Genomic DNA, 27,030 nt, shown 5'->3' with positions numbered 1-27,030 from the left:
TTCGAATTTTCTCTTTTATTTGGTGCAATCATCTTTTGATTCATTTGATATTTTTGACTTGTCGGGTACTATGTCATCATCTATCGCGAATTTCTGGATTAAGAACAAAATAAAAATAAAAATATAGTTAGTTAATTAATCCTTACGTACCTTAATTATATTAATAATCCATATTTAGCAGATCAACTAATTTAAAATAGCATCAATTTATAAATATATTGACCTTAACACTGGTGAGGTCAACATGGTGGTCCTGAAGAAAGCTTATTATCTCCTCAAAATGCTCATCTGTTGGTCTATAATGACCACTGTATGCCCATATTGCCTGTCAAAATTAATTACATGAGGAAAAAAAAAAAAAATTCACCAAAAATATTTATCAAGATATATTTTTTTTAATCTATTTTTTAGTGCAGATTGGTAAGTAATAAAAAGTATTATCACAAAAATACTTATATATAATTCAGGTAAATATTATGGGGTGGGATCGGAGTAAGGGGTGTCGTGAGATGTGTTGGAGGATGGGTATAAGAAAGATAATTTGTATACAAAGACATCGATCAAAGGCGGAGCTAGAAGCCTGTAGGTTGTATATGTTTTTGTTCATGAATAGAGATCTCTTCATGAATATGTACAAATATTAAATTTAGAATATAATTATTAACACTTGAAGTGATTTGTTTTAAAATTCAAAACTCATAAAATACACGTACCTCGAGGTCCCCATTAGAGACGACCAATCTTCCAGATGAAAGAGAAGCACCTCCAGCTAGAAAACTGGAATGGTGAAAATGATGTCTTTGCTTCTGACCAACATATAAGGTCCTTGAGGTACTGAGAACAAATATCCATTTGGTACCCTCAATTGTGTCCACACAAACACCATTTTTCTTGTAAATAAGCTTTCCATTCTTCACAATTACTTCATATGCTTCCCTCTCTTTCTGCATTAATTACAAAAAAATATTTCATAGTAAATACACTATCTCTACCAACAATCGTCTTCTATAACAACATTTTCCTATATATATATATTCGGATTTTCTTTTCATGTTATGTCGTTATATATGTTCATTATAATACTAACATTTTGTTATAACAGTAAAAAAAAAATATCTGGATAAACGACGTTTTTAAAGGGGTTTGATTGTAGGATACAAGAAATCATTAGAAATATTGTTATAAAGGATGACTGTTGGACAAACATTAGAAATATAAACTATACTGATAATTATTATATCCTTATTTTTACTATAATCAGACTAAAATTGGCAATAAAATGCCTACTGGTCCAAGATACTTGATGCATTGGGACTGTAGATCACTCCTTGAACATTGCTCCACAATAACTTCTTTTCCATCACCAATATCTAACCTGTAATTTTTATAGTGCACAAACAAAATTAATAATAAAAATAAGTAGCTAGCTAGTGATCACTATTATATAATTGAGCTTCTAAAAGTATCACCAATTTTATTTTTTTTGGTTGTAGCTACTAAAAAGCTAAGAAGTAGTTATGGATAAATTTTGTAGCTAAACAAAAATTTCATTGTTAATCCTAGTAAGAATAGATTAGCAACACTTGTTTTAAAGAAATGTTAGGTACGAACAATTTAACAACAGATTATCAATGAGATTTATAACTAATTTTAGTTTTATTGTAGTTCTAAATAGTACATACCAGTAGAAAAATGGTTGTGAACTTCCACTGTTGCACCACACATCATGATAACGATTTAGGTTGACACCATATCGATGGCGTGGGTCTATCTGAATTTGCATTAAAAAAAAATGTTGTCAAGAAAACTACTAGCAATAAATTCGTAATATATATCGTGAAATTAGCTCAGAAAAATAACCATAATAAAAATTGCGAGAAATTAGCTATGGATTAAAAAAAATGGAATTAATATGAAGTGCATAACAAATATTAATTTTGTGCTTTATAAGAGAACATATTTCACTTACAGCTTCTAACCAGCTCTTGATAGCTAGTTTTTGAGCCTTCTGATTCTTTGACGAGCCCTTTCCAATCTACACCAACAAATTATATAAAAAATAAATAAATAAATATATATATATATATATATATATGTATTAGTAAATGATTTTCACGAGTCGAACAAATGACTCTTTAATTTAGCCAAACTGAACGATTTGCTTATTTGACTCAAACAAACATTGATCAAATGTTGGTCGACCTGCTCATTTGACACCTTAGTCTTTAGCGATAACTTTAAGATCTTCTTTCCATGGTATAATACTATAATATATGAAAAATCCAGTCAAATCTCTTTATAATGACAAATATGAAATAACGTTCTGATAAAAAATTGATCATTATAGTGGAAAATGTTACTCTTTTTGTCTCAATTTATATGACATTTTTCATTTTTCGAGAGTCAAACTATTTAAGTTTGATTGGCAATTTACTTATGGAATCTTCAATTTTTTTAAATTAAAATTTTTATATTTATAAACTACGTAAAAAGTACTAATTGACAATTCAAAATATTTAAAAGATGTATAAAAAATTTTCGGTCAAAGATAGACTTGTGTAAATTTCGAAATCCGAAAAGTGTCACATAAATTGAGACGGGCAGAGTAATTGTTATACTGTACCTTTGAAGCTCGGATTTGAGCTCGCGCCCAGCGCGAAACTGTTGTCTCTGTCTTTCCAACGTCAAAGAAAGAAACAGAACTTTGTGCAAGAGTTGCAAAATTTAGTGCCTTCCATCTGTATAAATTATTATAATTATAAGAAATAAAATTCAAATTGTTTTGATGAAAATTATACAGAAAATAAAAATGATAGAGATTAATTTAAACTAACAAGAATTCTTCAAGGATAACTGCAGAATCAGTCATTAGAAATTGCGCGATTAATGAGATTGATTTATGATTTGCTTCGATTTTCCTTGTTCTTCACTTCGATATTCTTAATTAAACCTGATACGTGCTCATAAAAAAAGTTATAATATAGACACATATAACATTTCAAAATTAGTTGAAGTCGAATATAAATATAACACGAAAGAGTTAGAGATATAGAGCCTTGTTGATATATGGAAAATATTTAAAGTCATGACTTCTAGTTTATTAATTTATACGTGACCTTTGAATAATATTTTGACCTTTGATCTTTTCTCCAATCTCTGACCATTTTTATTTTTCCTCCTTCCGTATAGGAAGGGGTGGAATTTGCGCTATTGTCTTTTTTTCTTTTTTTTTTTGCAATTAAAATCCTTATTAAATATTATGCATTTTTTAATAGATTTAATCTGTTGTTTGATTTCTGGTCATTCAAATTTTGCAATTATTAATATCTGCATAACACGATTAATGTTTTAATCTCAGCACAAATGTACTTCTCTGCCTTTGTATCTTGTGAAAGGTTTATTTTCTTGCGATTCTTTCAATTATTAGAAACATAAGTGTTTTTCATCTTAAATTAGTGGAGAATTTTTGCTATTGAAGATAATTTTTTTCATTCATTTTCTACCAAATCAACTTACTAAAAAAATACATGATGAAAAATATATGTCCATTGAGTAGTAAGAAACTTTTAAATTTTTCAATATGAAAACATTATTACTTTTTTTTTCACCATTTCATTTTAAATAACTTTGAGAATAGCCACAGAATATTTTTCAATAAAAAGTATAGTGGGAAAATAGATTTTTTTTTTTTTGGTAGTGTTCACGAGGACCAAATCAAAGAACGATAGGGGGAAAATGAAGTAATTAACAAATATACAAAAATGAGAACTACCGTGAAATGCTAGTTCATTGACTTTTACCATTTGTTTTCTGCAATTTGATATCTTATATTTAGCTATTAGCCCTATCTATTAGGCATTAGCTCAAATGTTCATTGCTATGCCTAATAACCTATATATGAAACCACAGTAATTTCCCTAGATAGTCAGTCACCCATGTTTAGGTAAATTACCTAGTAATATCATTTATGTTTGTTTTAGAACTACAATATCACCTAACTTTACTATTTATCTTAAAATATACTTGACACAAAAAAAAAAAAACATTATCTCTCTCCTAATGGGATGTCATGTCACATTTTTTTTAATTTATTAATAATATTTTTTTAATTCTTTAAGCTATATCTTTTAGTTTTAAATTCATATTCTTTAGTTATAGCTTTATTATTTTGGATATCGGTAATATCTTGTAGCTACTTTGAGTATAAAATCAATGATCGATGACGAAAAATACTTTAATTATGGACATCTTAATGAACCGCTTCACATTAAATTTGCGCAAACAAAAAGTAACTAACAACTTAAAATATCTAAAATCATATTAAAATTTAATTAACTTTGTAAATTCTATCGACATCACATAAATTAAAATAACAAATATTGAGCTTGTGCTAGCATAGACACGTGTGTCTAGTCATGTATTTTTTAAATTTTAGTTCTTTAAAGTAGAGAGTTCTAAATCAATATTTTATATATTTTTTAATAACTTTAAAATCATAAATATAACTAAATTCTGTGTAACCGAAGGTTAGCTCCGCTCTCGATTTCTTGTGAGAATCGACATGGTTTTATCTTTACGATTAATAAGGAGATTTTTTGTGCGAAGAAAATCACGCACATAATAAATACACATGTATCCTAATTAATTACTTTTACTTGTTTTTATAACATAGTATTTTTTAAGTTAATAGTAAAAAAATACTTAATTAAATATTATTTTTCACGAATTTCATATTTTAACTATCTATTATTTTCTTTATTTATCTAAATTGTTATTTTCTTTGTATTAAAATAAACCTCGATTTATAATGGTGGTTAAATGTTTGAAATAAATAGACATGCAACAGGGGCACAAACACTTCAATTCCTAATGTAGGAGTTCTGCAACTAAACTACTTAGTATTAGGAGCCTACAGACATTTAAAGAATTAAAAAAAATTATTAATAAAAAAAAAAGTGGCATGGCATTTCAGTAGGAGAGAGATAATATTTTTTTGTGTCAAATATATTTTGACGAAAATAGATAAAGTTGGGTGATATTGTAGTCCTAAAACAAACATAAGTGATATTACTAGATAATTTTCCAAACATGGTGACTATCTAGGGAAATTACTCTATGAAATCAATTATTGTACCCTAAGGCCTAAGCCCATTTAATTGTTATAATTTATTCCTAATTTTGTATTTTAGAATAACAATTGAATTTGTTTAGTCTAAGTGGTTTAAGAACATACCGATTATAATGACCAAATAGTGAGTTCTTGATGCTATATTTTATTGATAAATGTAATTGATATAATGGATGAAAAATTTAGACGATGAAGTAATTAATGTCAGAAAAAATAATACTATATCTTATTAGTTTTTCCGATTTAATCTATCATATGGTCATTAGTTTTTTCACAGAAAGTTATCCAACTTTCTTTTAACACAATTTATTTTATTATATTCTCTAAATTTCTCTACCATTTGAAAAAATTACAAAAATCCCTACGTTATGCGATGTATCGGTCGGATATATTACTTTACGTGATGTATCTATCGGATACATCACTTTACGATGTATCGGGACGTATGTGATGTGTCGGGATGTTACTTTACGCAATGTATCAGTCAAATGCTATCACTTTACACAATGTATCGATTGGATATATCACTTTATGCGATGTATCGATCGAATACATCACTTTACACGATGTATCAGGATGTACGCGATGTATCGGGACACTGAGTGATGTATTCGAAATCGAGACGCGATGTATCAGGACTTTGAGGGATGTATCCAAAACCAGGACGCGATATGTATCAGGACGTTTTTGGAATGTATCGGGATTCCACCTAATTTAAGAGATTTTTGTAATTTGAAAAAACTATGGATTGTAATTAACTCTTAACACTATGAGATTTGTGTAAAATCTACTTCTTTTAATACTCAAAGTCACTCAACTAAATATTCTTCTCACATAAAGTCACTCAACTAAGGATTCTTCTCACTCAACTTTCTTTTATAACCTCAAAGTCACTCAATTGTGAATATTTTACCTACAAAGTCATTCAACTATTATATTTCGCTTAGAAAGTCACTCAATCACAAATAATTTTTTCATTAAATTTTGTTGAAACACAAATTTTATTTTGAACTATTTTTTTTAAAAAAATAATAAGATGCTCATTTTAATAATTTTATTAAATTTTATTGATATTAATTAGACGACTAAATATTAGAAAAATTACAAATCAATTTAAAATAAAGAATAAATAATACATTATAATCATTCTTAGAACCTTCTATTTAATTAATCCCCTTCCATCTCGAAAATGGATTATAGTTTCCTAATATATAATCATTTAGGTAAGCTCATTATATCTATAAAAGTATTTACTAATTACTACTATTACTATACCATATATTATACGCGATGGTGGACACATTACAATTCATTGTACATAAAAATCTACTACTTAATATTTGAGAATTAAATCCTTTGAAAACTTATTGTCATTTGAGGTTTGGAATCAGCTTACAAAGGCCTTTAAGATGAAAAACATGTTTCATGTAAATACTAATTTTCATTCATGTATATTTTCTATTGCTACTTTTCATTCAAAGGTAAATTTAAAATAGAATATGTATATCAATTTTTCTTATAATACATATAATATAGTATGAATGAGGGGTAAATGTAAATGACCAAGTAGAGTTGAGTAACTTTTGGCAATTAAAGGCATAGTTTAATTTGTTATTTCGGATTTGAGTTTAATCTATTTTTAAGTTGATAGTAATAACTTTTTTGTAGGGAAATTCAACAAGGTAAGGTATAAACATAGTAATGTGTATAATAAAATTTTAATGAGTATAAATCTTGATTCACCCTATTAAAAGTAAGCTAAAAGAAATGGCAAACCAAGTCACTCCAATAAAATAGGTGACCTAAAAAATTCTTTTAAATAAGGTCCTAAAATATATGATAATTACTTACAATTGATAAGTAGTATTTTTTTTTTTCAATTGACACCATAATATTTTTTGTTTTTGTAATATTTTGAAATCACAAATAAATAAATATATATATATATATAAGTATCAAAATTATTCTAGAAGTAGTAGAAATATTTAAAAATAAAATTAAGACTTAATCTTATTGAATAACCAATTAAAGTATCATTTTTACTTGTATAATATTTCATATTACTTTTAATTATGAGAACATAGCTAAATCATCAATATTGTAGTGATTATTGAGCTTTGAAAGATGTTCATAATTAAGAAGACACCATTATAACTTTATATATTTAATTATTTGATAATCCAATTAGTTTGAACTTGAAATATCTAACAAGACATCTCAAAAAACTGAAGACAATCTTACAAAGCCAATATTAAACTTGATTGATTCAAATTGAAGTAATTAGAGAAATTTAGAAGTAGAAAATAACGATAAATTTAATTTCCTACGACTTTAAATTATAACTGATTTAGTGAACACTTTGCATGTGTGTCTCGTATCAGTCAATAAATTTATATAAGCAAAAAAAGAAAAAGAAAGCTTCCATAATCTAAAATCATAAATATTGTAAAATATATAACTATTAATTTACAATTTTAACTAGTGTGAAATATATATTCAAAGGGTAAAAAGGGCAACCAATTATTTTCTAAGGCCTTAGTGCATTTGTAACGACCTGTTCCCGTCGTTATATAAATGTCAACGGGAGAAAATTTGGGGTCGAAAAACTTTTTCGTAGTATATGGATTTTCCTAATCTTGTCCAGATTTGGACGAAATCAGAGTCCTTGATGTGTAGAGAAATCTGGTAACAATCGGGTGATTATTTATGATTTTGATTACATGAGTGGTTAGATAACTCGTTAAGGAATCCATACGACTTTACAAAATTGAATTTGGGTGAATAGAACTCCTGGAATCGATCTTAGCGTAAAAGGGTATTTTCTAGGCGTCGTTGGTTAGAGGTGTGTTATGAAATGAGGATTTTGGATTTCTCAAAATAGCTCTCTGTTTCGTTCCAGCCGCTTTGGCGCTAGATTTTGCCGCTCTGGCAGGGCCGCTACAGTGGGATGATGGCCGCTGTGGCGGGCTCGAACCGACTTAAGGTCGTTAATAAACCTCTAAACGACCTTATTATGCACTTTTCGACTTTTAGAGCTAAGGAACGAACCCTAGGCGACTCCTACTCATTTTTCACCTTTCTTGAGGCTAAAGGTAAGTTTTTCACTCCCCGAATTCATTTTTCGATCCGTAGAACGTAGTAGAATGGGTGAATATTAATGGGGAAGGGTTTTGTTATATATTCTATGATGGAAGCAACCCTAATTTGGATAATTGGGATCATGGGTTTAATCTAGGGTTCATAGAATTGTTAGTAATTCGGGTAATTAGTGATTGTTTATTGATTCCCATATTATATCGATTGTTTGTAAACCAAGAACAAGCGGAACGAATCCAAAAAGGGAAGGATCAAGTTTCTTAGGGTTTCAAGCTTGTTTCGAGGTAGGTGATAGTCTCTGTCAGTATCAAATTCCAATAAAAAAAATTGCGATTATTTACCAACTAACATAAAACTTATTAATTCATTATGAAATATTGTAATACAGTAGATTTAAAACATTTTTCTTTTTAAATAACTCTTAACTAATATGTATTCAACTATATATTTAAAACTTTGAATTAGGAGTGTTAAAATGAACTCAAATATAGGTAATTCATCCAATTCGCTCATAATTTTATGGGTTGGAATCAAGATAATTTAAATTGGATTCAATCTTAACTCATTCAAGCCTTAATTCATTTTTAAAGAATCTTTAATTGAGCCGAATGTAATCACCAATTTCAACCCATTATAAGACTCTTTATTTGATTAGTGTAATGTATCATCTGATATTGAATGTATGAATCAATATTTATTTCATATCTTCTAGGATTTATCTATCCATTTTAAACTTATTTTTGTTATTTTATTGAGTTGAAATTCAAATTTTGGTTATAAAAGTTGAATAACAATACATTAAAATTATTGAGATTAAGCAGGTCAAATTGAGCAGATCATGACCCAACCCAACTTTTAGCCCATTTGAACCCAAAGTAAATTTAGACGGGTCATGATTCAACTCAATTTTTATTTCAACCCATTTTAACATCTCTAATTTCAACCCAACCTGTTATATACGATGAAATAATTAGTTTTTTTTTTTGTCAAACTCACTAATTGAGCGTTCTATAAATATTTGGTGGGAAAGGGAAATAGAACAAAAAGAGGAAGAATCTAGAAGCCTAGTATTAATTATATTATTTGATTTCACTTTAACCGGCTATTTAACTAATTAAGCACATTCATATAGGAAACAGATTATAGTTTCCTAATATCTATCTTTCAAATAATAAACCAATTCCAAATAGAAAACAATTTCCTAATATCATTAAGCCTATTCCATATAGAAAACGAATTTACTAATTACTATATATAATTATGGGTGGGAGACATCACAATTTCAACACACAAAAAAATTGTTAGCAAAATATTAGGTCGTTAAGTAATACTAGCTAGATTAATTAATATGAAGATCACCATGGAGAAAGAAGAATGGGAATTGAATCCTAAAAAACTCAGAGTCAAAAAACTCATTGGCTATGGAGGTTTTGGATTAGTTTACGCAGGTGTTTATGATGGAAAAAAAGTCGCTGGTGAGTACTAACTTTTTTTGATGGGTTCAATCTTTATGATTTTTAGTATTGTTATTATTCTAATTATGTGTTCATAGGTAGTATGCATTAATAAAAAAATTGGTGACTTTTAATTAATACACGTTCTTTCTATGAATTTCAGTTAAAATATTTGATTTGGGAGATGAAAAGAAGAATTCATCAGTAGAATTGATGGAAGAGGTATTCATGCAAGAAGTTTCTATTTGGAGCACTCTTGAACACTCGAATATTGCCAAGGTACATATCTACTTAATTATTTTCTCTTTTTCCTTATAATATTATTCGTTTATTTACAAAGTAACTTCCCATCTATTGAAGCATTTATTTGAAATATGCGTAATACATGAATATGCCTTTTAACTTGGTATCAACTAGCATCTACGCCTTCTAATTTTGAGTGTGTACACGTAGACACTTAAACTTGTATAAAATTAAACAAATAGACACATTCATCCTATGTAGCGTCCTACATGAAAGTTTTGTATCCTATGTGGTATCCTACATGTATTATGTATGCGATGTAGGACTTGTGTGTCTACCTGTTTAATTTTAAACAAATTTAAGTTCCTACTTATGCACAATCAAAGTTGGAGGACCTACCATGCATGTCCGTTGAAGCCAAATTAAAGAAATATCCTCCTTTCTTTTCTCATTGAGCCAATAATAGAATATTAGCTGATGACAATTATATATATATATATATATATATATATTAATTTTGTGCAGTTTATTGGAGCTATAAAAAAGAATGATATGTCAAAAATAAAAATGAAATGTCAAAAAGGCTCAGTAAATGGATGTTGCATAGTTGTGGAATATGTTGGTGGAGGAACTCTTACATCCTATCTTTCAAAATACACAATGAAGAAGAAGTTACCTTTGGATACTATTCTACAACTTGCAATCGATGTTGCTAAAGGGTATGTATGCATCTTCATCTATTATCTAATTCATAAACATATTAAGCCATATGCTAAACTTTTTATCTAATAATAATACGTATAAATTGCAGATTAAGTTACCTTCATTCAGAAAAGATTGCTCATAGAGATGTGAAGACTGAAAATTTACTTCTTGACAAAACTGGAAGAGTGAAGATAATTGATTTTGGAATATCAAGTCATTTTTTTTCTCTTGGCTTGAATTATCCTCCTATGATGGTTGGAACAACTGGAACTATCGGTTACATGGCTCCTGAGGTACGTTACATCATTTTTCAACTATCGACCCACATCTAAACTCGACGTAATTTGTTAATTAGTTTCATCTCCGAACTATTAATAGTGTTAAAAACACCACTTTACTTGACAAGCTAAATTTAAATACACCCCGATCTTGCAACATGAATGAAATACACCCCTAAATTCTCGGCAAGTTTAGAAGTGTTTCCAACACTTCTCTCGACTTTTTATTAAGAGTTTCATGCTCCTACAAGAACTTCAACACTTACTTTGTAAATTGAAGTACTAAATTATCTTTTCTCTTTCTTTTTGTATTTCACCAGGTTTTGAGCGAAGTGTCGTACGATCATAAGTGTGATGTCTATAGCTTTGGAATTTGCTTGTGGGAAATGTACACTTGTTTAGATCCATATCCTGAACACATTTCTCGTAGTAAAATCTCAAATCAAATTTATATGGTACTTACCCTTTTTTCATCGATTCATCAGTTAGTTAAAAACTCAACATGTTATATATATGTACGTACTTAAATGTGAGTAATTTGGCGTACTAACGATCGAGTTGTTTTGGAAATTTCAGGATCGAAGGCCTGAGATACCAAAATGTTGTCCAACAGCATTATCAGATATAATGAAAAAATGTTGGGATGCAAAGCCACAAAACAGGCCAGAGATGAAGGAAGTGTTGCAAATGTTACAAGACATTCAGACAAGTACAGGAAAACGAAAGCACATGTTTTGTTTTGCCTAGAAAAACATATAACCAGAGGAGTTCATAAGAAGAAGGAGATTATACTTGCATATAAAAGAGACAACCAATGAAGGCAATGTGAAGTATTATTAATTGTGAAAAGCACCATCACCTTGTTTGGAAGTTGCTACCCGTTGTATTGTATTTTATTGTTAAAGTATGTTTGACATTGTTGTTGTAACGTCAAAAACACTTATTTTGAATGAAAAACATTTATTTACGTGTTTGGGTAATCACTAAAAATGCTTTTAAATAGAAGTAGAAGCCAATTTTTTGCTGTCGGGGAGAAGTAGAAGCAAAAAGTTATTTATTTCTAGCAGAAAAATATTCTATTTGGGTAAATCAAGTATATTTAGTTGATAGGAAAGTTCTTGGCTTGTTAGAAGAAAAGGAAGGACTTTTTTGGTGCCCTCTAATCCCAATATATCAAACTGTTCAAAATCTTGAACACACAGAAAGCATGGTCATTGAATGACAGAGACCACAGTGTATCATCAAATCATTCACTGATTGAACATCAATGAAAATAAATAATACTAAAAACACAGTACCCAGAACTCTGAAATGTACATGATATTGTTTAACTAACCTTGGCTTTACTATTATCTTCAATCTTTTAAAGAACTCATACTAAAATCTGGGTGGAGCTACAACTTTACTTATGGGTTCAGTAGAATCAAGTAGGTTTGCTTAAATCCCGTATTTATGTTATAAGTTCACTTAATATATAAATACAACAACAACAACATATTTAGTATAATTCCACAAGTATGGTCTAGGGTAGGTAGGATATAATACGACGCAAGGTTGCAAGGAAATAAGATGGCAAAATAAAAAAAAGCAGCAGATAGTAGTAACAAATAATTTATCAAAAACTTAATGAACAGTATTTTCTATAATCCCAAAACCATATGCTATATACTACATTGCTAACACCTGACTTTGTCTGCACATGCTACTTCACTGCCATACATCAGCTAGTACTAAAGCAAAAGAAAATGAAAAACAGTGCATTGAAGGGTACTTATCAGCTTTCCTTTTATATGTGCTTGCTTCCCAGGTTTGGTTTCACAGTTCTTACCTAAAATGTATAAAGAACCAAAATAAAAAGTTTGTTTAATTATTGGCTCCTCATTCTTTCTTCCCTATTTATTGCAACTCATTATTCAATGGTGATGCTGCAATCAGCTGCACTTACTTCACTTAGTTCAACTTTAGCCTAATGCTAAAAGTCAATGAAAGGCTTCATTTCTTTGGATAGATAAATTCAGAAACCCTTTCAGGATCCAATAGAAAACCAAGCTCTTCTTTTTGGATAATAAGAAAAACTATTTTGGTCACAGTGCTCCCTAGCAGGCGCGGAGCCAGAGTTTCAATAACGGAATTCAAATTAAATAGGAAAAGTAAGCACACAAAAAGATCAAAATGGTTTAAGTTTTGTCCTACTTGGCTGCGCCCCTAACGCTTCCCTATCCATGAAAGTAGTTAACTACTCATACATTTTATTATGTACTATATATATAAGTTTTGTTCACTAACATAAATTAAGATTTTTTTTTGGTACTGAATCTCTCAGACATTGATTCTGTGTACTTATTTCTTGAATTTAAAAACTCAAAAGAATTTAAAGAAAGATTTTCCTTCTTGTCCAGTTCCAGAATATGACCAAAAGGGGGAATAGGTGGCTCTGCAGTCTAGGCACCCACAATTTTTCCCTGTTAATTAACGTGCAATTTCTATAGGCTGCTGTATTCAGGTGTTGCTCAGAACCTAAAAAGGGTACTTCCAGTTTCATTTCAAGATTTGAAGCAACGTGTACATAGAGAACAAGAAAGAAAGAAAATACGTAGATACTTTGAGTTGTCAAAACAAGACTAGTACAACTAAGAAAAATAAAATTGAAAGAAAAAGTTGTAAAGGTGTAGGCTTTTTAGCCAGAAAGATGCAGGATAAGAGTAGTATCACTTGTTTGAGAAGTAAAGATTTCGTTTTTACCAATACAACTTACAGAGTGAGAGAGGCTTAGAGAAATCCAAGGAGCTTTGGAGGGATTGCTTTTTGGGAAATGGGAGCTTGACAATTTTTAGCCTCCTCTTTTTCCTTTGCTTCCTTTATAAAGCTATCATGATATGGACACCCTTTGAAGTGAACCAAATGATCAATCTCCAATTATTCTAAATCCCCTGTTTTTTTTTGTCTCTTTCTCTTTCAGACTTTCATTGCCTCATTTATACAAACACTTGGTGTGCAAGTAGAAAATGAAGTGTAAATTCTGCTATTTCGTCCTAATCATAATTGCACTCTCTTTATCATGTGTTAATTGCAGGCCATTGACATCAAATCAACAATCTCTACACAACAAATTGAGTACAAATAAGGTAATTCTTGACATCCTTTGCCTTTTGATTTCTCTTATTTCAAATAGAGTAGTACTAAACAAGTTCTTTCCCTTTTTCAATTTAAGGGAAATATGAGCATAGAAGGAGAAAGACAAGTGAAGGAAGTAGAAGAAAATAGTAATGTGAGTAACGAAGAGATGAAATTGATAGGATCTAGTCCTCCAAGCTGTGAGCACAAATGCTATGGATGTATGCCTTGTGAAGCCATACAAGTACCGACCAACACAGGTCGAGTGGGAGTTCAGTACACTAATTATGAGCCTGAAGGATGGAAATGCAAGTGTGGCCCTGCATTCTACACTCCTTAGTCGGCCTAATCTGTTCACGCGTTGTAAAACATCCCCGCGATGGGAAGGTTCTCGAATTCTACCTTATACTCGTGTTAATTGGATTACTTTGATGTTGTATGAGTTCTTATGAGAGTATGTATAGAGAATTTTGTTGTTAGTGAAAGTTGGGTAGAAAACAAAAGATTTGTTTAGTTTTCATGGATGGTTTAATCTTCTAATTCTTGGTATAAATTTACTATCATTACTTGACATTGTTTTGGCACTCCGTTTTTTAGAAAAAGATTACGTTCCAGATAAAATATTTTCTAATAAAAATGACTTCATATCGAAAATAATTATCACTTTATTATAATCATGTTTTCACAGTTGGCTTAATGGTTTTAGGTGGCCAATATGCTGTAATTCGAATCACTATTAACTTCCAGACTATGAATTAGCAGCACTTTTCTTTGTTTATTAAATCAAAATATTTTAAAAGGAAAAAAATGCATACGGCAGCAAAAACGTTTTTTAGTTGGGTTATTTTTTTTCTTTCAAATATTTAATTTGTAGCCAATATTGACAAAGTTTAGCTCCTTCTCCATAAGTAACTTCAAGCAAAACAAATCAAACATAATTTAAGCGCAACTTCAACAAGCAAAATGCCAAAATGAAACAAGCCTTTGATTTAGATACTTTTCTTTTTGTGACATCAGTTGAGAAGGAAATCATCATTCTTTACTTTTGCACCACTATGATCATGCTTACCTAAATTTTTAATTCTGATTGATTGTCTAAATTTTTAATAACTAATATGATCGCGTTGTTTGATATTTAGTCTAGAAAAAAAGAATAGTTAAGATTGTCTAAATTTTCAATAACTAATATGATCGCGTTGTTTGATATTTAGTCTAGAAAGAAAGAATAGTTAGGAGAGTTTACTGAACTTCGTGCATATATATTTTTAATTTTATTTTTTATCAATAATCTTACAACCTCAAACAAAAATGACAAAAGTTTCAAAGTTTCTTTGCATACATATTAGAGAAAAGACATAAAGTCACCATTGAAGCTGTCCCGAATTTTCAAAAAGACACCTTAACTTTACAACCGTCCTATTACCCCACTAAATAATTATAAACTGATATTATTATATCATTTTTCGATCATCCCCAGATTTTAAAAAGCAAGTGTGTTCACACACCAATCATTACATGACACGTGTTAATTTTTCTTTTCTTTTTCTTCTTCTTCTCCAATCAAATTCTTTATTTCAATGATTTTTTTATTTTTTAAAAAAATCATACTATTTTCTAGACTTTATTGAATTATTGATAACAAAATTAATTATTTTTCTAAGAAAATTTTAAATTTTGATGGTATTATCAATTACTCTTTTTCATATAACTTCAAAATTAGAAATAATAATTTAAAAAGAATCAATAAATTCCCCGAAAATTGAAAGAACTTGATTGAAATTGGATAAAAAAAATTTATATGATACCTCTTAATGATCTTGAAATCTAATGGATTTATCAAATTGTTCGAAATGTAAGAAAATATTTAGATAAAGTTTTAAAATTAAAGAGAGTAAAACTAATGGTAGTAAAAAAAAGAAAGGTAAAATTATGGTAAAAATGATGACATTGAAAGTGAGAAACTTCAATGGAGATGACAATGAATTTTTGAAGAAGAAAGAAGAAAGAAAGAGAAAAAATAATAAGGAAAAAAAGTTCGTAAAATAATAAGAAAATATATTTATAATAAAATTATATTAGTTATTTTAGGTTGTTCACTCTCTTTTGAGAGAGTACACGCACTCTCTATGTAAGGTGGACGAAAAATGATGTAATAATATCAGTTCTAGATTGTTTATAGTGGGATAGTAGGACACCCGCATAGTTCATGTGTCTTTTTAAAAATTTAAAACAAGTTCAGGTGTCACTTTATGTCTTTTCTCTACATAATATCTAAAATTTGACTTTAACAGGATACATATGTCTCGTGAATCTGAAGTTATTTAAATTGGCTAAACTTGTAAATATGTATGAAGTGGCTATTTGTGAACTTTCCCCCATGCTACAAGGATGGGAGTCATATGGGCTGGGCTTTGTTGAACTCTCAAAAAGTCCATTTCATTAACGGCCCAATTTAATCCTTGACCGTAAATATTTATACTAATGCCCCTCACAGTTTCCAAATCTGACGCGAATAGCTACTTCTTTCACTGCAAATCAACAAGAAATTTTCCGGTAGTGAATCGCTCTTTCATCAATGGCCGGTTTCCTTCTAAATTATGTATGTAATCTTCCTCCTTCTTCTATTCTATGTTTTATTAGGCGCAAGATTTAATTAGATTCTTCAACAAAGTTTGCATTTTTTGTTAGATCCGATTTTTCAATGCTTAATTGTGTAGTGATCTCGATAATCTTCTTGTTTTAGTATATCAATGGTTGCGATGTAATCAATATTGGATTTCCCTGGTGTTAACCATCATTTGTTAGTTATTGCCTTTTTTACTTTATAAAAAATTAGATCTCAGTCGGTGCAGATGCTCATATGTTGTTAGTAATCGCCCTTTGAATTTTAGAAATTAAATGTGTGTTATTGAGGAATCGTGTGTTGGAGTACCTGTTTAGTTAGATACTCCCTTTGTTTTAATTTGTTTGTCCGTTTAGACTTGACGCGGAGTTAGTTTAAGAAAATAAGAAGACTTTTGAACATGTCCTGTGGAAAGCTACAATCGAAGAGTTGCCAAAAGAAAAAGATGTGTACTTTTTGAAACAGACCAAATAAGAAAGTAAGACAAATAAATTGAAACAAATGGATTAGTTTGGTACTTGTCTGATGTGAGTGAATGGTTTACTCATGGCAAAATGGTGATTGTTCAATTGTATAGGATTCTTGTCCTGTGGTGAAGAACATACTTCTTTTGGATTCGGAAGGAAAGCGTGTAGCTGTTAAATACTACTCTGATGACTGGCCGACAAACAGCGCTAAGGTTGCCTTCGAGAAGTCTATTTTCACCAAGACTCAAAAGACAAATGCTCGGACCGAAGGTATTGGGACCTGTTCTTGCTTGAATGATCCTTGATTGTCATGTCTGAACTATTTTTAGCATGTTTTTGTGGAATACCGTTGCATTCTGTCTTATATAGTGAAATTCAAAACAAGTTACATTCTTGTGACCCACAACAACTAATAGGGCCAACATTTTAGAACTAATACTATTTTTCTTTTTGCAACTACATACTTTCTTGGAATAAGAAAGAAAGCCTGAAGGTGACTTAACTACTTTTTGTTGAGTTTTTCTATTCTGTCTTCTAACTACTGTGAAAGGTTTGATTTTTAATGTGCTTAAGTTGTTTTTGGGCTTACTCTTTGAGTTCTGATCTGCAGCTGAAATAACAATGTTTGAGAACAACATTATTGTTTATAAGTTTGTGCAAGACCTCCACTTCTTTGTCACTGGAGGTGATGATGAAAATGAATTAGTTCTAGCCACTGTTCTTCAGGGTTTCTATGATGCAGTTACCCTTCTCCTAAGGTATTTTTAGTGAAGGCTCTAAAACTACTCCTTGATTTTGGGATTGAGATCTTTTGATCTGTTCGAATTTTCTGCCTTATTCGAGGTGCAATTGTTTCAGGAATAACGTTGAACAGAGAGAGGCACTTGAGAACTTAGATCTCATTCTTCTATGCCTTGATGAGATTGTGGATGGAGGGTAAGTCGGTGGTTCCCTAGTAGTTGTATTCTAGCAAGTGCACTGAAAGAAATTTTATTCAAATGTTCATTCCTCCAGTATTTTGATTGTGATAGAGCTCTCTTGTTCCAAACTTCCAATTTCTACAATCAACACTTTTACTTGACTTTTTGGTGCTTGGAATGTATGCTTGCAGGATGGTTCTTGAAACTGATGGTAATATTATTGCTGGAAAAGTTTCCAGTCATAACATGGATGATGGAGCAACCTTGTCTGAACAGGTAAGCAACGTATTCTTTGCATTGCTGAATCATACTTTAGTCATGTGTATATGTATGTGTACTTATGTAGAATCTCATATATTTCCTTGACTTTATATAACCGTCGGAATTTTATGGGTTTTAGGACAAGGTAAAATAACAGGCTTAAAAAATAGACCCGTAGAGTAATCCATCCTTCCCTTGTAAAGGTCTAAAAATCAAGCCCTTCCAGATCTGTAATGTTGCTTAGGCTGAAACTTAAAAGGGGTGAGGAAAATTTTCTAGTGAGGCAATGTTTTAAGATATCCCAAAATGCTCCTGCTCCTTGTTTATAGCTTATAAAGAAAAGCAACTGTTATGGTAATTTCATAGGATATTCATTTTACTTGTTAGATTATACTCCCTCCGTCCCAATTTTTAGTCTTAGTTTGATTAGGCATGGAGTTTATGAAATATTTGTGTAGTCCTTTAAATCTTGTGATCTTAAGTTTGCCATGTAGAATGTTGGAATTGGAAAAGTTATATTTGGACAGACCAAAAAGGTAAGTACGACACTTAAATTGGGACAAAGGGAGTAGTTAGATTTACGATCAGTTCCCCTAGTTGGCTTGTTAGCGTGAATTTCTTGTACCATAGCCTTTTGTAATAATAAGCTATTGCATATTAAATCAGTTGAAGAATCCAAACCGAACAGTAAACGTATCCAATGGATGAATTGATTTTGAAGATTAAAACAACTTAATTAGTTGAAATGTTCACCATCTCTATGATTCTTTACCAGCTTTGCTTTTAAAAAAGGAACCACATCAGATGTTGCCAGCTTACACTAATTTGTTTACAATTTTCAGACAATAACTCAAGCATTGGCAACAGCGCGCGAACATTTGACAAGATCACTTCTCAGATAAAAAAATTCTTCAAGTTTGGAGAGCAATTATTTTTTGACGTAATTCTTTATGATCATATACCTGTAGTTGTTTTTATTTCAGATGGTGATGGTTGCGTATTCGTAGAGTCAGTTATTTTATACCATTTATTATGCTCCGTTGCCTGTACTATCTTGTAAGATGAGGATATCCTTATTGCATTTTGGATCAACATGAATTTCTGTTTCTTTAAACCTTTTCCTTTTGACTTGTTCAAAGTCCAACAAATCATAAACAAACCGTCAAGCCATGTATTTTTTTTATAATTTTTTTTTTATTACAGTACTAGTATAAAGGGAAGCTCATTGCACTAATCCTACATTATGTGTGAGGTTTGGGGAAGGATGGGACTACAAGAGTCTATTTTCGAACACTTTAGAAATGTTTCTTCCTAAACTAAACATGTTTTGACTCGAAACATGTGTGTTGCATCCAAGGTGTTGTATAGTGGATGCAATTAAATAGATGTAAACTTTGGAGATGGAAAATACACCAAGCATTTGGATGATAAATATGAAATTGTACAAGACTAATTGTTACAGGAGAGATTCCTAAAAAAAAAAAACTTATGTACTTCTTTTGTGTTTGACGACTAAAAAGTTATTATTTGAAAGAATTTTCTCCTTCGTCAGAGAAATAAAAGAATATACTACTCATAAATAGTATACACGGAATTAAGCAGATACGAAGAGGAAGTAACAAATGATAATAGAAAGACCACAAAAAGTTGCACCGAATTGAACACAATCCTTCTATTCTAAATAAGAGGTTTTAAGTTTGAGTAGATGAAAATGAAGAAAAACTTTTGATATGGGTGCACATTTCTGCCTTTAATGGGTTTTACTTTTCGATTAATTGGTTTTAAAAAAGATATCAAACATCAGTTGGAATTTTTTTAAAAAAAATTACTACTAACAAAAATGTGATCTAGTGGTCAATGAAGTGCGTTGATAACTAAAAATATTAAGGTGATTTCTTTTCATTTGTCCAAGCCGAAAGTGAAAAAAATAGGAAAAAAAAAAAGAGAGGCCCGTAAAATACTGGCATTTATTGGAGAGTATAGAAGGGAGAGAGGAGTTGAATTACTTGTGATTCCTAATTCTACGTAAAAACTTGTCTCTGCATTCTCACGTTGCAACCTCCGTTTCTTCCTCTCCCCATCTCTCTTCTTTTTTTTTCTTTTCTTTTTTTTTTTTTTTTTTGCACTTTTTCTCCTTCAGGTAACTTTTTGTTCCTTCACTTTTCTCTGTTTTACGGGCACGTTACCAAAAAAATTAAATAAAAATGCATAATGTATTTCCCTCAAATCCCATATTGTGATTCTGTGAATGTGTTATTCTGGATTTTCACCTTCTGAAGGTCAATAATATCTCTTATTTGTTTACCGTTACAATAGCTGAATATTTTGTCATTTTCCATCATTTTTTATATTCTCTTTCAACATGGGATTGGCGTTCTGGGTCGAGCTGGTCCGTAGTGCGGTTTATGGTTTACCTTTCATGTGATTTGCGCACAAAAGCAGTTTTCTGTGAAGTATTTGGTTTATAGATTTTCAGCTCTCAAATTTTTTTATTTTATTGATCTGTGGACTCAAGACTTTATTCAGATTAATTGATGCCAAAAAAATGTTTTTTTTTTTTGGATGTTTTCAGGTTAAGTAAATCTCAACGTTGTTTAACTAGAGTTGTGGCTTAAATGATCAGTGAAGCATGATGCTCGGGGTGTTTAATTGTGTTATTGTTGAAGGGAAGCTATAGCTGTGTGTGTTGAATCTTTTTCATGTGGTGATAAAGAATGGCTGGAGGTAAGATAAGGGCGAAGATCCGTAGGAGTAGTATTTACACATTTGGTTGTCGTAAAAGGCCACCAACTTCTGAGGAAGAAAGTCCTCATGAGTTAGGACCTGGTTCTTCAAGAGTAGTCCATTGCAACAAACCTCAACTCCATGACAAGAAACCTCTCAAGTATTGCACAAATTTTATATCCACTACAAAGTACAATGTCATCACGTTCCTACCCAAGGCCTTATTCGAGCAATTTAGGCGTGTTGCTAACTTGTATTTCCTTTTGTGTGCAATCCTAACACTTACAACAGATCTTTCGCCATTTGATCCGTTTAGTACGGTGGCTCCTTTGGTATTTGTTGTTGGTTTGAGTATGGCAAAGGAAGGATTGGAAGATTCAAAGAGATTCCTACAAGATATGAATGTAAATCGTAGGAAAGCTAGTGTACATTCGATAGATGGTGTGTTTGAAGATAAACCATGGATGAAAGTCCGGGTTGGAGATGTCTTGAAAGTGAAAAAGGATCAATTTTTTCCATGTGATTTACTTCTTTTATCATCTAGTTACGAAGATGGAATTTGTTACGTGGAAACTATGAACTTAGACGGAGAGACAAACTTGAAGGTAAGAAGAGCTTTGGAGGTTACCTTACCCTTGGATGACGATGAGGCTTTCAAGGAATTCAGTGCCACCATAAAATGTGAAGATCCCAATCCTAGCCTTTACACTTTTGTTGGCAACCTTGAATATGATCGTCAGGTTTATCCTCTTGATCCTAGTCAGATTCTTCTCCGAGATTCAAAACTTAGGAATACCGGTTATGTCTATGGAGTTGTAGTATTCACTGGCCATGATAGCAAAGTTATGCAGAATTCTACAAAGTCCCCTTCAAAGAGGAGCAGGGTTGAATTACAGATGGACAAGATCATTTACCTCCTTTTCGCCCTCCTTCTCTTGATATCATGTGTTAGTTCCGTTGGTTTTGCCTTGAATGTAAAATTCGACATGCCAAAATGGTGGTATCTGCAACCTTTTGACAATACCAATAATTCAACTGATCTAAGCGAGCCTGAGTTGTCTGGCCTTCTGCATTTGCTCACTGCACTTATTTTGTATGGTTATTTAATTCCCATATCCCTCTATGTCTCCATTGAAGTCGTGAAAGTCCTACAGGCATCATTCATAAACCAGGATATCAGTATGTATGATGATGAGACAGGAACTCCTGCTCAAGCTCGTACTTCAAACTTAAATGAGGAGCTGGGGCAGGTTGATACAATCCTCTCGGACAAAACTGGCACTTTGACATGCAACCAAATGGACTTCCTGAAATGCTCTATTGCTGGTCTTCAGTATGGAACACGTGCTAGTGATGTAGAACTTGCAGCTGCAAAGCAGTTGGCAGAGGACATGGGTGGGCAAGATCTTGAACCTTCACAGACAACTGATGGGGGCAATGGAGGAGTCCAATTAGAGACTGTCGTCACCTCTAAAGATGAAAGAAACCTCAAACCTGCAATAAAGGGGTTCAGCTTTGAGGATAGCCGCCTAATGAAGGGATGTTGGATGAAAGAGCCAAATACAGATGTCATCTTGCTTTTCTATAGGATACTTGCAATTTGTCATGCTGCTATTCCCGAGCACAATGAGGAGACTGGAGGCTTTAATTATGAATCAGAGTCTCCAGATGAAGTATCATTTCTTGTTGCAGCCAGAGAATTCGGTTTTGAGTTTTTCAAAAGAACTCAAGCAAGTGTTTTTGTAAAAGAAAGATACCCTTCTTTTCAAGATCCAATTGAAAAGTAAGACCAAGTTTCAAACCTCTAAAAGTTGCTCCCAAGAATTGCATTACCTTTGTTGCGCACTTACATTTTGTTCCATTTACTCCAGGGAATACAAAATTCTTAATCTCTTGGACTTCACCAGCAAGAGGAAGCGAATGTCTGTTATTATTCGGGATGACACTGGCCAGATTCTTCTCTTGTGTAAAGGAGCAGACAGGTCTTTCTTTCGTTACCCTTTTTTATTCTCAATTATACTCCTGCATATCTAAAACTTGGTGATTCAAGATTCATTCTGCTGTAAAACATACTGTCAACGCGAATGTCTTGTTCTCCGTGTGAAGTAGTAAATATCATAAGGGATGAATTTCCCTTGTTTGTGCTATTTGTTAAGTTTGTCAATGTAGCTTATGGCTACCTGTCTTGTTTAAATTTTAAAATTAAACGTTGTCTATTTGGATTATTCAGCATCATCTATGATAGATTAGCAAAGAATGGAAGGAAGTTTGAGGAAGCTATGACTAAGCATTTGAACGAATACGGGGAATCAGGGTTGCGTACTCTTGTGCTTGCCTACAAGAAACTGGATGAGGCAGAGTACTCGACTTGGAATGAAGAGTTTACTAAAGCAAAAACTTCAATTGGTGGGGACAGAGATGTAGTTCTTGAACGTGTATCTGATATGATGGAAAAGGATTTGATCCTTGTTGGTGCTACAGCTGTGGAGGACAAACTACAGAAGGGAGTATGTTCCTTTTATTACTATAACTAGAAAATGAAAGTATATATATTTTCCTTCACTGTCCTTTTGACATACGTTTTCACCAGGTTCCTCAGTGCATAGATAAACTGGCGCAAGCTGGTCTCAAAATATGGGTTCTGACAGGTGATAAGATGGAAACAGCCATAAACATAGGGTACGCGTGTAGTTTGCTTCGACAAGGGATGAAACAGATATGCATAACAACAGTGGATGCAGACTCAGTGGCTCAAGATTCTAAACAGGTAGATTTTCTGGAATTAAATAGTGGAATAAAGTATCATTTGTGACAGTTCTCCGTTTGTTTGTTACTGATCAGGCTACAAAGGAGAACATTTTGAAGCAAATCACAAATGCTTCGCAGATGGTCAAACTTGAAAAGGATCCTCATGCTGCATTTGCTTTGATAATTGATGGGAAAACACTATCTTATGCATTGGAGGATGATACGAAGCTTCAATTTTTGAATTTAGCTGTTGATTGTGCTTCAGTCATTTGCTGCCGTGTCTCTCCTAGGCAGAAAGCTTTGGTAAGATAGTCTCGAACTTGATTTAGTTTGCTTTTCCAAATCTATCCCGAATATTCTTTCTTCCATAAGTGAACCTATTCATACTTGTCAGGTAACTAGGTTAGTGAAGGAGGGAACTGGAAAAATCACCCTAGGCATTGGTGACGGTGCAAATGATGTTGGGATGATTCAAGAAGCAGACATTGGTGTTGGCATTAGTGGTGCAGAAGGAATGCAGGTTGGTAATGCGTATACCGGGTTTTTGCCTTATTAATCTATTAAAAGCAACTTTACATTATTCTTGGGACTATAATATGCATATACGAAGGATTCTTGCATCAGTCTTGAGGAATGAAACAAGGTCATATTTTCCCCTTGGCGAGTATATCCTCCTGCTGTAACTGCGCTTAAATGGTTATCAGCTTCTTGCAGGCAGTGATGGCTAGCGACTTTGCTGTTGCACAGTTTCGGTTCTTGGAGAGACTTCTCGTTGTACACGGGCATTGGTGCTACAAACGAATTGCTCAGATGGTAATTGATTTATATCTGTTTCATTTTAAGCACAGAACATGAAATACATACATTACTTGGATCCTTTACATATTTCATCTAATCTGCACCATAATCTTCTGTATGCAGATATGCTACTTCTTCTATAAGAACATAGCTTTTGGCCTCACACTCTTTTACTTTGAGGTTTACGCTGGCTTTTCCGGACAGTCAGTCTATAATGATATGTATATGATTCTATTCAATGTGCTTCTTACCTCATTGCCTGTAATTGCACTCGGAGTATTCGAGCAGGATGTGTCTTCTGAAGTTTGCTTACAGGTGAGTGAGTCCTTTGGCAATAACTTCTTCTTGGAGTTCCTTTTCCTATCTGTTAACCTATTAAAACCTTTATTGCCCTCTGCAGTTTCCTGCACTGTACCAACAAGGCCCCAAAAACTTGTTCTTTGACTGGTATAGAATACTTGGGTGGCTTAGCAACGGTATCTACACCTCCCTCGTGATTTTCTTCCTCAATGTTTTATTCTTCTATAATCAGGCATTCCACTCTGAAGGCCAGACTGCTGACTTGGCTATTCTTGGTACTTCAATGTTTACCTGTGTCATCTGGGCTGTCAACTGCCAGATCGCGCTCACAATGAGTCATTTCACATGGATACAACATGTTTTTATCTGGGGGAGCATTGCTGTTTGGTACCTCTCTGTTGTTCTCTATGGTGAGATATTCCCAGGTTACGCTAAATATGCCTTCAGAATCATGCAGGAACACTTAGGTCCTGCTCCAATCTTTTGGTGTACCACCCTCCTAGTAACTTTAGCCTGCATTTTGCCTTACCTTGCCCACGTGGCTTTCCAAAGAGCGTTCCATCCGAGGGATCATCACATTATTCAAGAAATCAAGTATTATAAGAAAGACGTTCAAGATGAACGTATGTGGAAGAGACAACAAACTAAAGCAAGACAGAAGACGAATATCGGTTTCACAGCCAGAGTAGATGCCAAAATTAGGAATTTGAAAGGAAGGCTGCAGAAAAAACATTCACAGATGGAGTAAACATAAGCATAACTGTGCATTGCTTTTTCTTCTTTTCCCCATGAAATGGAGGTTGGCCATTTCCAAATTTTCCCCCCTGGCCCTTTATGATTTATTTTCTTTTTTACTCACAAGTATAGTGATGATCAACAAATTAGATCATTCATTAGCTAGGAAGTACTTACTGTGAACATTGCAGTGTACAAATACTTATACAATCCTTGTAAAGTTATGAGAAATAGCTAACACACATTTCTCTTGGTTTCAATGTCAACAATTTATGAAATTGTTAACAAGTTTACATGACTAATTCAAGATCAAACTACCTAATCCATTTACTTTGGATACATATAGCCAACTTATCATTAAAATATAGTATGATATTTTGGAATTGATGTTGACTAATTAGAATTAATAGAACATAATGAAATCAAACTATCCATAATAACAATTAGTTGGGACTGAGATTTAGTTGTTGTATATTGTAAAGTACACATTATGTTTGGTGTTTGTTAAATGTTTTCTTTTTCATCATAACTCCTTCACAAGTTGTTTAGATGGTTGTTAACTTGTTATAGTATATTGTATTGTATTATATTGTTACTTTAAATCTTGAATGATGGTTTGAGGAGAAAAATAAAGTTAGGCTTGACGGTTCAATATTATTAAAACAAATGTTAGTTTATTTTCAGACGAAGACAATGTTTAGTGTGGATGATAAAACAATATTGTTGTTTAATGATTTCTAAGTTTGATATGGGATTATAAATATATATTTATAAAAATTACACATTTTGGCATCACCTATATAAATGTGAAGAAGTGTAAGTCGCTTAAGGAAGCTTCTCTAAGGTCAATTCTCTAGGTACTAATAAAATTGAATGATGTTCATGGAATAAAGCAATGAAAATCAAAGATGGTTAAAGAGTTGATCGTGTGATATGTGGTTGTCTAGGTATATACCAAAACTCGATGGTTCACAGCTATCAGATTTACCAATTGACTAATAGTATTATGAAAGTTCAAAGAAAAACTTACTCATCTAAATGCAATAAATTCATATTTGTGAGTTGCACAATTTTTTTCATGCCTCATATAGTTATTTCCCATTCGTATGGGGAATTGTTGAATTTTTTTTTGTTGAAGATGTGAATTGGAAATAATGAAACATAAAATAGATGAAATTTAAGTTCATTTGTCACTCATTAAATAGGAAAAAAAACTTTAGTTGAACTTTTGTGATAGAAATTTGAGTTGATGAGAGAATTTCACCTTTCATGAACCGTTGAATGTGGGTTTGGAATAAAAGAAGATTCAACCCAAATAGCTATTTAATAATTAATAATTCAATTGATTGAACTAAAGAATAATTTTTATACACTAACTACAAAAAATAATTAGTAAATTTATCAATTATTTATGTAAAGATCTCATAGGTAAATTC

The 27,030-nt window shown here is 31.9% G+C and overlaps 5 protein-coding genes across 6 annotated transcripts in view; 4 read left to right on the top strand and 1 right to left on the bottom strand.

Moving 5' to 3' along the window:
• Positions 1 to 27,030, top strand: part of LOC125859714 (protein phosphatase 2C 16-like) — a 96,287-nt gene that overhangs the window by 7,288 nt on the left and 61,969 nt on the right. The window contains exon 1 of one of the 2 annotated variants that reach the window (XM_049539519.1): positions 12,095 to 12,099. The exons of the other annotated variant lie outside the window; for it this stretch is intronic. The gene's annotated coding sequence lies outside the window, so the exon portion shown is untranslated. Of the gene's footprint in view, positions 1 to 12,094; positions 12,100 to 27,030 lie in introns of those variants that run through there. 2 annotated transcript variants of the gene reach the window in all.
• On the bottom strand, positions 8 to 8,158 carry LOC125859724 (IQ domain-containing protein IQM1-like; the record flags this gene model as incomplete). Its single annotated transcript, XM_049539531.1, has 10 exons — positions 8 to 93; positions 224 to 325; positions 714 to 944; positions 1,288 to 1,375; positions 1,683 to 1,771; positions 1,970 to 2,035; positions 2,624 to 2,738; positions 2,835 to 2,865; positions 8,039 to 8,053; positions 8,125 to 8,158. Coding segments are annotated over 10 exons (849 nt in total), but the record flags the coding sequence as incomplete, so codon positions are not given.
• LOC125859725 (serine/threonine-protein kinase STY8-like) lies at positions 10,474 to 11,651 on the top strand. The gene is made up of 4 exons (XM_049539533.1): positions 10,474 to 10,640; positions 10,733 to 10,919; positions 11,225 to 11,359; positions 11,481 to 11,651. The coding sequence occupies exons 1-4, from the start codon at positions 10,474 to 10,476 to the stop codon at positions 11,649 to 11,651; spliced, it is 660 nt and encodes a 219-aa protein (XP_049395490.1).
• LOC125859723 (coatomer subunit zeta-1-like) lies at positions 16,491 to 19,403 on the top strand. Its single transcript, XM_049539530.1, has 6 exons — positions 16,491 to 16,617; positions 17,219 to 17,378; positions 17,719 to 17,866; positions 17,967 to 18,044; positions 18,220 to 18,304; positions 19,132 to 19,403. Exons 1-6 carry the CDS (start codon positions 16,594 to 16,596, stop codon positions 19,189 to 19,191), a joined length of 555 nt encoding a protein of 184 aa, XP_049395487.1. The 5' UTR covers positions 16,491 to 16,593; the 3' UTR covers positions 19,192 to 19,403.
• Positions 20,915 to 25,687, top strand: LOC125859712 (probable phospholipid-transporting ATPase 4). Its single transcript, XM_049539512.1, has 9 exons — positions 20,915 to 22,796; positions 22,885 to 22,995; positions 23,244 to 23,520; positions 23,604 to 23,780; positions 23,855 to 24,064; positions 24,156 to 24,281; positions 24,476 to 24,574; positions 24,683 to 24,874; positions 24,960 to 25,687. Exons 1-9 carry the CDS (start codon positions 21,004 to 21,006, stop codon positions 25,605 to 25,607), a joined length of 3,633 nt encoding a protein of 1,210 aa, XP_049395469.1. The 5' UTR covers positions 20,915 to 21,003; the 3' UTR covers positions 25,608 to 25,687.

The sequence above is a fragment of the Solanum stenotomum genome, chromosome 3 (assembly GCF_019186545.1).
Source record: "Solanum stenotomum isolate F172 chromosome 3, ASM1918654v1, whole genome shotgun sequence".
NCBI lineage: Eukaryota > Viridiplantae > Streptophyta > Magnoliopsida > Solanales > Solanaceae > Solanum > Solanum stenotomum.
This window is presented reverse-complemented; position numbering and strand designations above follow the sequence as displayed.

Excerpts from the sequence above, each read along its gene's own strand:
- LOC125859725 (XM_049539533.1), top strand. The coding sequence starts at position 10,474 with ATGTCAAAAATAAAAATGAAATGTCAAAAAGGCTCAGTAAATGGATGT. Across the intron at positions 10,641-10,732 it reads GCAATCGATGTTGCTAAAGG|ATTAAGTTACCTTCATTCAG; the intron begins GTATGTATGCAT and ends TATAAATTGCAG. Across the intron at positions 11,360-11,480 it reads TCTCAAATCAAATTTATATG|GATCGAAGGCCTGAGATACC; the intron begins GTACTTACCCTT and ends TGGAAATTTCAG.
- LOC125859723 (XM_049539530.1), top strand. The coding sequence starts at position 16,594 with ATGGCCGGTTTCCTTCTAAATTAT. Across the intron at positions 16,618-17,218 it reads CCGGTTTCCTTCTAAATTAT|GATTCTTGTCCTGTGGTGAA; the intron begins GTATGTAATCTT and ends TCAATTGTATAG. Across the intron at positions 18,305-19,131 it reads GAGCAACCTTGTCTGAACAG|ACAATAACTCAAGCATTGGC; the intron begins GTAAGCAACGTA and ends TACAATTTTCAG.
- LOC125859712 (XM_049539512.1), top strand. The coding sequence starts at position 21,004 with ATGGCTGGAGGTAAGATAAGGGCGAAGATCCGTAGGAGTAGTATTTAC. Across the intron at positions 22,797-22,884 it reads TTTCAAGATCCAATTGAAAA|GGAATACAAAATTCTTAATC; the intron begins GTAAGACCAAGT and ends CATTTACTCCAG. Across the intron at positions 24,875-24,959 it reads CTTCTGAAGTTTGCTTACAG|TTTCCTGCACTGTACCAACA; the intron begins GTGAGTGAGTCC and ends TGCCCTCTGCAG.